This window comes from Durio zibethinus, chromosome 9, assembly GCF_047325235.1.
Source record: "Durio zibethinus cultivar Kanyao isolate XHJ-2024 chromosome 9, ASM4732523v1, whole genome shotgun sequence".
NCBI classification, from domain to species: Eukaryota; Viridiplantae; Streptophyta; class Magnoliopsida; order Malvales; family Malvaceae; genus Durio; species Durio zibethinus.
The window spans coordinates 2,433,296-2,444,730 of NC_143170.1; the positions used below are offsets into that span (position 1 = coordinate 2,433,296).

An 11,435-nucleotide genomic window follows, 5' to 3' on the forward strand; every position below is an offset into this window, starting at 1 on the left:
CAAAAATAATTAGGGAACAACTTTTTGGAGGACACTAGCCCCTAACTCAAATATTGGACCATGTTTAAGGCCCATGAGTCCCTAACTGGACGAGTTTTTCATTTTTCACATCACAACAGCCAGGCAGTCAAGCCATTAGATTACTGTAGCGCTCTTCTTTTGTGACATTTTCGATTTCATAAACTTAAATGCAATGCAAAGTATAGAACAAAAATAAAGCTAAAGAATCCCATTTGTAGAACTAATTAAGCATCAAAATTCTCAACTTTATAAAATAATTTGTCTGTTACGGCTTGACCGTGAACTTTGAAGCGAAAACTAATGACCCTTTCACCTCTTTGATCTTTCATTTTCTTTCTTTTATATCCCATCACAAGCACTTTGGTGAACCTAAACTTATCCACAGGAACAAAAGCTTCTTCTAATTGTGAACTTGTTTACATGGTATCCCATTAAGAAGGCTTTGTTGCTTACAAGGAGATTGGAGACAGGTTTCTGCACGAGAGGGATAGGCAGTGAGAAATTTTGCATATTCTTTTGTCTGAATCAAGATTTATTCAAACTTTCAGTTCTTGTTTAGTAATAAAGATTAAAGTATTGTCTCGTGTCTGCCATATCCATGCACCTCGCAGGATTCTGTCAAAAAGGACACGGAATGACAGCACAAAAACCCATGGCATGGGCTGTATTCATCTCTTAAATCCGTGTCAAAATAGATTAGATTTAGAGCACAAAAAATGCATATTGTCAAAATATGTATGGCACCATTCGATGTTATTAGCATGCAGAGAATATCTGCTTCCTTTACGAGCCAGTTGGGATCCTGCCCATTTGTTGGTCGTCCCTAGCTTGGGATGCAATTAAATTTTTGATTGATCAAAGGGTCCCAGATGCTAAAAAATATCGGACAGATAAGGCCAAAATCCCTCTCTCTCTCTCTCTCCAATAATTTTGTGGAACCATAATAATTCAGGGGTTCCGTCCTTGGGTTTTAAAGCAAAGCGCTATATTCCTGCAATATTCAGCCGTAAAGGATTGGTGGGTTTAGCTGTCCTGAAAACCATACTCATGTTTATAAAGGGAAAACATTTCCATTTTCCATTGTGAAGCTAACCCCACGACGTCGCATATAACTATGAACCATTAAGGACAAACATGACATGATGGGTTCCAGTGTAAGATGCCAATTTCGACAAAGGTTCATATCATGAGAAAAATGGATATAAGTTGCGGATTGGGATAACATATGTTTCCCACAAAATATTTTTAACTATAATTAATATTTAATTATAAGAATTTGGACTGGAACTCTGGGTAAAGCTAGATACAAAAATCTGGGTCTTAGATAATATTTGCTACCAAACCAACGGTTGATATAAAGGTGAAACAAATGTATAATTGGTGGCACACAGATTTGCCCTTCATCTGGTAGATACGGCCCGTGGGAATCATGTCCTTCCGTTCTATCAATGCTCCTTCACTAAACTATACTTATGTCATCTGTTTTTGTAGGGACATCCCTCAAGCTTACACACAGGTAAAGCCAAGCCCCCGACGTACCATTTACGGGAATGATGAAAGATATTGATGAAGATCGTCCGTCCGTGTATTCATAAAAACCAAGGCTTCATGCCTGAAACCGCTAGGACCCAAGTGGAGGAAAAATCCGAATCATACCTCAGAGTTCATATCATCTTTTGTTTTTAGTTAGAAAATCATTCATCTACCTCTTTTTATACCACCTAAAGATGCACCTGAGACATTCATCTACATCCTCAACGTACAATTCGCCGCGCAACTAGTGCCCTAACTCATCTGCACATCATTTTTATTCTGTGTCTCGTCCTTTTTCTCTACTATTTCAGACTAGATTTATTGAGCCCTTGATCATTCTTTCTTTTCTTTTCATTTATTCCTGGGAAGAAAATACAAATAATTATAAAATGAAATTTTCAGCCGATAGGCTAATTCAGTTCAAGGGGCTAGAACAAATGAACTATGGAGAGATAACGTTACACGAACAATTCCCACTCTAGAGAATGTTGCAGAAATTTTTTAGGCTCACAACTATCCAGTATCTACTCAATAATAAAAGATTAAATTCTTAACTCGGGTGTCTCTAGGGACTACCATGCGACTCTTGGTCTGGGATCTATGCAAACAGCTAGAACAGCAATCAGGAATCAAAGCTACTTATGTGTTGATCTTCTTAATTTGCTCCATGGTTGTCCCGAATGTTTGCCCATCCTAAATGATAAACAAATTTAAGCATCGTCAGGTGTAAATGACAAAACCAAACTATTGTCGCAAAAAATGGTAGCATATGGATATTCAAGTAACAATTACCAAGATCATTTTTTTTTTCCCTTTTACCTTTAAGTAAAACAAGATCACTAAGAGGCTTCCACCATAGACATATGCAACACATCGGAAGCATCATAATATGGTGTCAGTTCCACTAGTATCGAATTTAATGAATTTACTCACCTAAAATTGAAGTCAGCATCGTTCAGAGGAATCAACGAGTTCTTCATCGAATTCACCAAATATATTTTGACACCCATCCCATTTCCTCTGTTCTCTTGCTTCCCAATAACCGCCCACATAGCGGAAGGATCCATTTTCATCATCTCTCTGGAACCATCTAGGCTTCCACCCATTTTCTTGTAGTTTTCTTGACTGTGCAGGACCAGAGGCAGTGTCAATATCAGCAGTAAAAGCAATAATATAAATCAGACCTACCTAGAAATAGAAATTTCTGCCAATGTCTTTAATCGAGTATAGAATCTAATAATTTGCTACTGCAGCAATATTTTCATGTCACAGTTTAGAAGACTCATTTCTCATTGCAGTAAGACTTGCTTCATGCCACAAAATCATTCAATGACCATTGCAGACATATCCAGAAGGTGGAGCATAGATACATGAAAATCAGGGCTGTAGAGACATACCATTCTCTGCCTCCTCTCCAACCGTTGTTTCTCCACATTTGCTCTATCATATTCACCATTCTCCAAATAACGTTGATCTGGTCTTAGCCTGGAATCTGTAGGTGGGAGCTTCTCCTTAATCCGTGATCAAATACCCGGGATCAGACAGAGCTATAGAAAACAATTAAATATGCATAAGAGGAAGATGAAAATGCTTACTAGAAACTGATGTAATACATCATCTCTACCTGCAGTCCTGGCATTAGCTCATTTAGTGTGATTGCAAATGAAGTTAAGTTGTAGCGAGTCAGATTAGGAGGTGGCTTGTTCCTTTTCCATAGCAAGGTGGCATTTGATGAAGGGCTGCAGTCCTTTGGCTTGCCACTCCCATCACCATTGATATGATACATGCTGTCATCCCATTTGCCAATTAATGTTGCAACCTTTTTACTCAAAAGGTCTTCAACGAACCCATGGACCTAAGTAAATGTAGGACAGGATAAACAATTACTACAGAAATAACTCTTTTAAAATATGGAAAGTAGACTACTATGGATTTGAAGCAATGAAGCCAGGATAACCCAATTGCATAGATAATCCATTTTCCGGATTGGGAGAACAATAACTGAATTGGGCTACTGGAAAGAAACTTAAGGAACAATTAGATTGACAACTAACCTGGTGAGGGTTCCGGTCAAGAATAGACTGCTCTTTGAATTTGAGTTTGCATGAATATTGGCGATTCCCACGAATGTGCATCAATCCATGGTGATCACAATACAGTTTACCAAGGATAAGATTATAAATAGTAGTTGTTACCTGTAGAGAATGAAGTTCAAATAATTCATCTCACATAAATAGAAATGGAAGCTAGAATACAAAAACACCTAAACAACAAATCCAGTAAATGCAAAACCCAGTAGTGCACACCTTGCTCCACTGAAATATTTCACCATCATCAAACTCTAGGGTCAGAACTCCAACAGGGTCAAGCTGAATTGACTGCCCCCAAAACTTTGTGCGGAGGTTGCTATCACCCCAGAATTTCCATCCTTTACCTTCACAATGACAGGCAATAAGGGTTGGGTGGTGACTAACCTGTTTCAACTTGAAAGGTAAGTCATCTATGCTATGGAACTGGAATACAAATATTTGCGCATTCACATCCACATAAATAGAAGCAACTACTTGGAAGGTAAGTACTCCAAAGGCCTACAGAACTAGGGTAATTCGAGTTTGCTTCCTAAGTTCTCAAAATGCTTTTGTTTTCTGTTTTGAGAACCCCAAACCCTACTTGTTTGAACATGAAAGTTTCCTTCCTAGAACCGTCCATCGAATTTTCATTTTCCAGATAAATGATTCAAAAGATTATTCAAGACACTATCATTGGCAATAATTTCCAACATCTTGATTATCCATAATAAAAAAGGAAGATGATGACAGTACTTTCCTCTCTCTTTTTTTTTAATATATATATATATATATATATATATATAACCCCTTAATTTGTTGTTAAAAACATCTACACTACTTCAAGCTATGTCATTTTCTTCTAAAGGCCGTGTTATTTCATTTATCAAAGGGTAAGCAAAAGTAAACCATCAAGTTGACTTTCTCCTAACTGCTGAGAAGTCAAAAGCACTCGATCAAAATAGAGAAAAAAGTTTCCTAATTTGTCAATTTTAGGTTCAATATGCACATTTCTTAATATGAAGTCAACTCTATTGATAGATCCTGAACACTGACCTTCTCAGAAAAGAAACGAACTCCTTTGTCAGGATAGTCCGCTTCATAAGTTTCTCCTAGTAACGGATTGAAGGGCTTACAGTGTCGGCCTTCAGAAGAAGCATACCCGGAAACAGCAAATGCAGCAACATTAAGAATCCGCTGGAGACTGTTACCCTGAGAATTTAAAAGAAAACCCAGATAGAGCATACAATCAGATTGAACAGATATAAAGCAAGAGCACCTGCTGATGTTCATGAAACCTTAATAAGCATTGCAACATGTACAAAAATTTCGGGTACAGGAGATGTTTGAGGGAGTGAGATTTGGAGTATAACCACAAAAGTACACAAACCAAGAGGAACACTCAGAAGTTGAACAACATCACCCTAAAAAAAGGAGCAAGGAACAACTTGCCACAAATGCTAATACAGACTTTCCATGCTAATTTTTATACAGGATGACAAAATGTTTTTAAACTAACAAAACCTTGGTCCAATCATAAATGATTTAATAAATTAGCTCCAAATATTATACCCTGACCAGAAAATAAATAAATAAATAAATAAATATATATATTTATATAAAAGAAAGGTGTACAACTGCATGCATCTACAAACCAAAAGAAGAGCTATATATTTAGCCCAACATATAGCACGTGTCAAAGGGGATGATCAGTCTTTTCATTTTCTTCATACTCCTACCCAACCCAACCAGAGAGAGAAGAATAAGATTCATTGTTTATAGAGTGGCAAGTGGACATCCTGCAGGATCTTCAGTAGCATATGGGAAAGATGATTCAGCGTCACTCTAGATAACATTAGCTAAGAGTAAACACCAATTTCTCAAATTCTAGAAGTCCCCCCATGTTGCAAGTTTTTGAGAACTTGACAAAAATTTGCTATACCCTGAGACAAATAGTGCATATATCAAGAGAAGCACAGAATATTAAAGATGAAATGCATGAATAACATACTTCTTTTCCATACTTGTACGCTCGGTCCAAAAGATAAGAATATTCTAGGTCCTCAAAACATTTCTGAAGGGATGATATTGGTTCATTAAAGTAAACAGGGAGACAAACTCGTGTGAGATCCTTTCCCACATTGTCTTTGATCATAGACCAAAGGCTAACCCCTTTCTCTTTTTCAACTGGATCGGGAAGATTTTTTCGTCTTTCAATTTGAGGATATCTGGAATCACAATCTTCCTTCTCAGCATGCATCTTTTCCACAACATCAAATTGATTTTCAATTTCTTTCTGATTATCCGCATGATCCGCTGCCCCTCTTACAGATCCACAACTAACAGTGGGTTCAGTAAAATACTCTTTTGTGTCATGGAACGATGTTTCATCTTCATCGGAGACTTCCTCAAGCTCTTGTTTCTCAATATCATCAGATGATTCAGTTGTGCTGCATTCTGAGAAGTCAAACAAAATATCAGGCCATAAGAGAACAAGAAATTAGTAAGCAGAAGCAGAGCTTAATAAAAAGATAATTACTCATTGCAACATTTCTGAAAACCTTGCATTTAAATTTAATAAAATGAGAATGATGATGACAAATAAGGAGAACAAGACGGGAAATTGCTAATGAAACGTAGGATAATGAGAATGTATTTCTTACTCAAGAAACCATGGCTATGAATATAGGTCTGTAAAAACAACGAAGACTACCTTCCTTTGCTAACAAATTTGATTACGACAAGCAAAACATAGGAGTCAGACTTTCATGCAAGAACAATGATGGAGCCAAAGTTACAGACGGGCTACATACCACTATATTTTCCAGGCCCAATACCAGAATATTCATGCTTCGTCAATTGGTAGTCTCCGTCATGAATTCCAGAGGCTTCAGCTTCAATATTAGCTGCCTAAACATGCAAAGAAAACTTCTTAGTGCACCGTAAACTATAAAGCTCAGCACAATAATGCATAGGATAAGTCACAAAGGAATGTTGTGGTATTATGCAATTTCATAAAAGAAACAATCATTTAAAAGATGATATAACTAAAACCAACAATAATTAAGACAACATTTTAAAAGATGAGATAATTAAAACACACTGTTTAGCAATCCCACCAATTTGATTATTAAAATTTTATTGATCAACCTGGAACTCCATTTGTAATTAGGATTTAAGTGAAGTTCCTATAATCCTATTTACTAAGAGGAAAATTAAAAGTGCAATGGAAATACTCGTTATTATGATGTTACAAAATGCAATAAACCGATCATACCAATGTTTGATAAGAAGCCAATCATAGCAACACCACAAGCTGAACTGGTTTTCACATTAACAGTTCTCCAAGAACTGAGGCAATGTGGAGAACTTCTCAACGTATAAATCCCAAAGGCATATTATTTGCACTTTTGGAAATATAGGCTAGTAAGTTCTAGCTTCAGCCCATGCGCTACCCCTTGAAACCATGGCAAGTTTTCAGGTATTACAAGATTATCTAAGTATAGATTGAAAATGAAAGGTTTTTAAAGGCCCAAAATCTTATAGAAGCTGATCAAGTCTTCAAAAGCATTTGCTAAGGCAAAATTTACATCAAGATTAAAACTTTGAGAATGGCCAGGGATTAGATATAGTGTGGATGGGAATACATATAGAAAGGCCACCTATTCATTCCAATGCAACCACCAAAACAGCTGGATTAACTTTATCGATGTTTACTAGACAAAAGAAAATGAATGCAATAATGGTCACTGTGCTGACTTGTGAACTTAAAAAATTGCATTAACGATGCATCAGTGATAATCTAGTTCTAGGGACCATAATAAATTCCCTCTGGAATATGGGGATTCATTTAAATTGTCTAGGATGCATCAGTAACAACATAATGTAAAATGTGATTAAAATTTCATAAGACCCTAAGCATTGACAAGAGACATAAATAACCTCAAATTCACTGATGATAGATGAGAGGTTGGGAACACTGACAAATAATCTTGATAAGAAAAAATGGAGAACTCAATAAAGTTTATAACCATACAAAATTGTATATATTATAGTCCAAAAGTTTTAATAAAACATACAACAATGAGAAACAGTAAAAGCAGAACCAGTTTTAATTGATCACTACACTAATTACCCTCCATTAGCAGTATCATGTATAGCCTGGAGAAAACCCATAAGCTCTAATGCACCAAATAACAGAATAGGTTCGTTTTATTATTGACCAAAATTGTAGCTATTCATTTACACTAGCCATCAACACGATCACATGATAGTTTCCATTGTGTCATATATGAAAATTATTGCTATTATTTTTACTTGGCCTCCATACTCACATTCGCGAACAGTGACTTTCATCCCATGAAATAAATATCATTCACTTTAAATGCAAGGATCCATCAGTTGTGCTAATTACCAACCTGAGACTGTCTGAGACTTGCCACTTCTCTATACAAAACAGTGAAACACCATAAAATACGAAAACAAAATGATCTCTTATTATTTAATTTCATTAGGTTGAACTTGATATTGGTCCAAGTCTAATTAAATTGATCTTAACTCTAATTCAGAAGGAAGAAATTTATTTTAATTCACCAAATTATTTAAATTCAAAATTATTAGAAAACAAAAACGAATAACCAACGATCAAGCATTTTCATTCTAAAGTACATACTAATTACTAAGTTCACATTACCTCCAACTGCCTTAATGTGTCTAGCAAATTAGATCTTTCTTCACAAAGAACTTTAAGTTGCCCTTGTATCTCCGAGAACTCTGAGAGCATAATCTGCTCACAATCCTTCACAAGGTTATCACTGATTCCCTCCTCAAGTAACCGTTTCTTGAGCCTGTCAGTTGATATAGACAAATCATGGGGTACAAGCGAGAGGTTATCGTTTAATGGTCTCAGGCTCAGCGGAAGGAGGCTCCTGGTGGATACCAAAGCTTGTATCCAAGCAACTCGATCTCTCCTCGATTCAGTTCTCAAATGAAGGGTCTTTGTAGCAGTGAAAATGTAAAACCGTCTGTCATCAGATTTGCTCTCCCGGAATGACGAGATCTGCTACAAGAATTCAATTAACAGACCCATGAGCTATGCAAGAGTTGCATTACTGTGGTATGATCACATTGTTCACTAGCATGATTTATATGCCTTATTTCATGAACAAAAAATAAATTCACAGATTAAATGCATATAAAAAGTCCATTTCCAGAAATAAAAAGGAACAAATGCTATCAATTCAAGATAATGCAAGCTGAAAAGCTCAAAATTAAAGCCTTGCGTCCCCTGCCAAGATAGGGAGCCTTATTGCTGAAAATTTTCTAAAATAGCCTGAAGAAAAACAAATATCTGTAACTTAGTCCACCGACGATTAGGCTATCAAGGTGTAACGTCGACAGGAGCCAAACCCATTTACCATCAAACAGCAGACGATAACACAAAATAACCAGACTTTTACGCCTCTAATGAGAGAAAATGTTTTAGCAACGAATAAATACAAATCCCAGCTGTAAACAAAAAATAAAAACCAAAACCAAAATTCATCACCGAAGCCCATGCTAATTGCTACCTTCTGAGGATAACAATTTACAACTGTCCAGGGATAAAAGAAAGACCAGGAATCACCATTTGGTCCTAGTTGTGCATAGAAGAATATACTTAAAGCGACTGGAGAAAGAAATACTATTATATCCTTTCAGTTTTCCCATGTTTCTAAACAGTGTTCACCATAAAAATTCTATACAATCTTAACGAGGAAAGCCCACCTACTAGTCTCAAGTCCCCACGCTTTCTTCCTTTTTCTTTTTGTTTATTTCACTAAAAAAATCAAACCAATGCCTAAAAACCAGAAAAGACAATGTAAAAAAGATTTAAAAAAAAAAAAGAAGTTACCTCTCTTACAAAACTCAATAGAACGGCAACAAGCAAAACCTCACCGACATTTCAGAGAAAAAAATACTCTAGCCTCACCACCGTTTGATTCCTACATGATCTCATTGCTTCTTTTCCTTAAAAAAAAAAAAAAAAAAAAAAAAAGAAACCCTCTTCAGCTATCACCTTGACCGAAAAAAAAAAGTTATTTTGAGGCACAAAACAGTGGCTGGCAAGCAAAGGGAATGGGTAATAAGGTTGATGAAAAAGTAGTGAGTCTGACCATGCGTGCGACGTGAAAAAAAAGCGCCAATAGATCAACAACAAAAGAGGAAAATGGAAAGATCAAGTTGTAGAATCGTTGTTGATGGCTTTAAAAACTTCAACCATCTATCAAACACCGATTAAACGATGATGTGACCACAGTACCTATACTTACATCATACCCTATAAAAAGCCCTCCAAGCCCACCTGCTGATGTGACCCACTTTACATAAACGACCAGTTAAAACTGTAAAAATATATATTAAAAAACAAAATTTCTATTTTATCTTATTTTTTTCTAAAGTTAAACATGAAAATTGAAAATCACAAAACAATATAGAAAGGAGAGAGAAAAAGAAAATCCACAGAAAATATTTTTGAGGTTCCCTTTACAGATCACACAGTAAATTACAAAACGAACAATGCAAGAAACCTACGGGTTTTGCTCTTCAATTCCCCCCCCCCCCAACCCTTTTTTTGTTACTTCAACTCAGATATCAATGCCTATTTTTTCTGTGACAATTTTATTTTTTCAGACACAAATTTTCAGGGCCACTAAAATTAGTATAAAATGATATAATTGGTAACACTTTAGTTAATTTTTTTTTGAATCAAAATATTACCTTATATTAGTATATATTCTAAAAAAATTATATAACCGCCAAAATGGATTACTCTGATCAGCTATTGGTTCGATTTTTTTTAATTTTCGAATTTTAGAAATTTGATTTTCATTTTTTTTATTTATACCTTTAAATGAACAATGCCAACGGTTTTTTGGTGTTTCCGTCTACCGCTACAACTGTCCATTCTCGAAAGCCGATTGGATGAGATATCACCGATCAATCTGACGTCATCGGGAGAGGGAAGGTTTAGAGCCTCCGGGCGGCGAATCTTCGAGTAAGATAACACTCCATTACGAAGCAAAAACCACCTGGATCTCCATCCTTTGCCGTAATTAGTCCACTTGTAGAGAATTCCAGCGACGGTGCCTTCGGATCCTCCTGTCATCAATCTCGCGGCATTGCCTGTTTCAGATCCGGATAAAGTCCCCGGCGGCATGCTCCTAGCACGAGTCAACGAAACCTCCGGTGATTGGTGGCCGATGCCGAGACTCTCCAACGATATACAACATAGCGGATGCATTTCCTTCACCCGCATTTTCTCTCCGATCTCGATCACAATTCCTCAAAATTATAGAACGAACTGCTGCAACAAACAAAAACAGTTTTAACCGCAAATCATAATATATACTTTTAACTTGAAAGCAAAAAAAAAATTATTAAAAAATAGAAATTTCGTTTAAGAGTTCAAAGAAGAGACTCTTTCTTTAGTTTTGGTGGTCGAGGATGCTGAGTTGAGAGGTGAGCTTTGTTTTGAGCTCTGAAACTGATAGATTCGTGAAAGAATGAGAAGGGCAGGTATGTTAATAGTCTTATTAAGCTTGAAGCAACGATAGCAAATTTATTAGTAAAATAGTTTTTAATTAAAAAAAAAAAGGTTTTTTTTCTTTTTCTATAGCAATTAAGGATTGTGGCAGATTTGTAATTAAGTGGATAAGAACTTTTTATCGGGATGGGAAATATCGAGTTGGAAAATGTATAATATCGGTAAAACCAAAATTACCGTTTAAGTCCTTGTTTTTTTTTTTCTGGTTTTGAAGAGTACGGCAGGGACTG

The 11,435-nt window shown here is 36.1% G+C and overlaps 1 protein-coding gene across 5 annotated transcripts; it reads right to left on the reverse strand.

Moving 5' to 3' along the window:
- Window positions 1-1,871: 1,871 nt before the first annotated feature.
- Window positions 1,872-11,147, reverse strand: LOC111305501 (oxysterol-binding protein-related protein 2A-like). Of its 5 annotated transcripts, none has more exons than XM_089765425.1 (11): window positions 10,507-11,135; window positions 8,314-8,682; window positions 6,434-6,530; window positions 5,632-6,077; window positions 4,677-4,832; window positions 3,861-4,028; window positions 3,609-3,749; window positions 3,179-3,409; window positions 2,952-3,059; window positions 2,488-2,679; window positions 1,872-2,247 (listed from the first exon to the last, which is right to left on the reverse strand). In XM_089765425.1, the coding sequence occupies exons 1-10, from the start codon at window positions 10,915-10,917 to the stop codon at window positions 2,500-2,502; spliced, it is 2,307 nt and encodes a 768-aa protein (XP_089621551.1). In that variant the 5' UTR covers window positions 10,918-11,135; the 3' UTR covers window positions 1,872-2,247; window positions 2,488-2,499. The 5 variants fall into 5 exon arrangements, with proteins under 5 accessions (XP_089621551.1, XP_022758860.1, XP_089621550.1 ...); XM_022903125.2 differs by having other exon boundaries at window positions 2,952-3,065; window positions 8,314-8,679; window positions 10,507-11,132; XM_089765424.1 differs by having other exon boundaries at window positions 2,952-3,065; window positions 10,507-11,132.
- Between the last annotated feature and the right edge of the window lie 288 nt (window positions 11,148-11,435).

Bases quoted from the DNA above. Each gene is read 5' to 3' on its own strand.
- LOC111305501 (XM_089765424.1), bottom strand. From the start codon at position 10,917: ATGCGGGTGAAGGAAATGCATCCGCTATGTTGTATATCGTTGGAGAGT. The intron at 3,750-3,860 runs GTGTGCACTACT...CATTCTCTACAG, and splicing joins AAATATTTCAGTGGAGCAAG to GTAACAACTACTATTTATAA. The intron at 2,680-2,951 runs GTATGTCTCTAC...GGTCCTGCACAG, and splicing joins TGGAGAGGAGGCAGAGAATG to TCAAGAAAACTACAAGAAAA.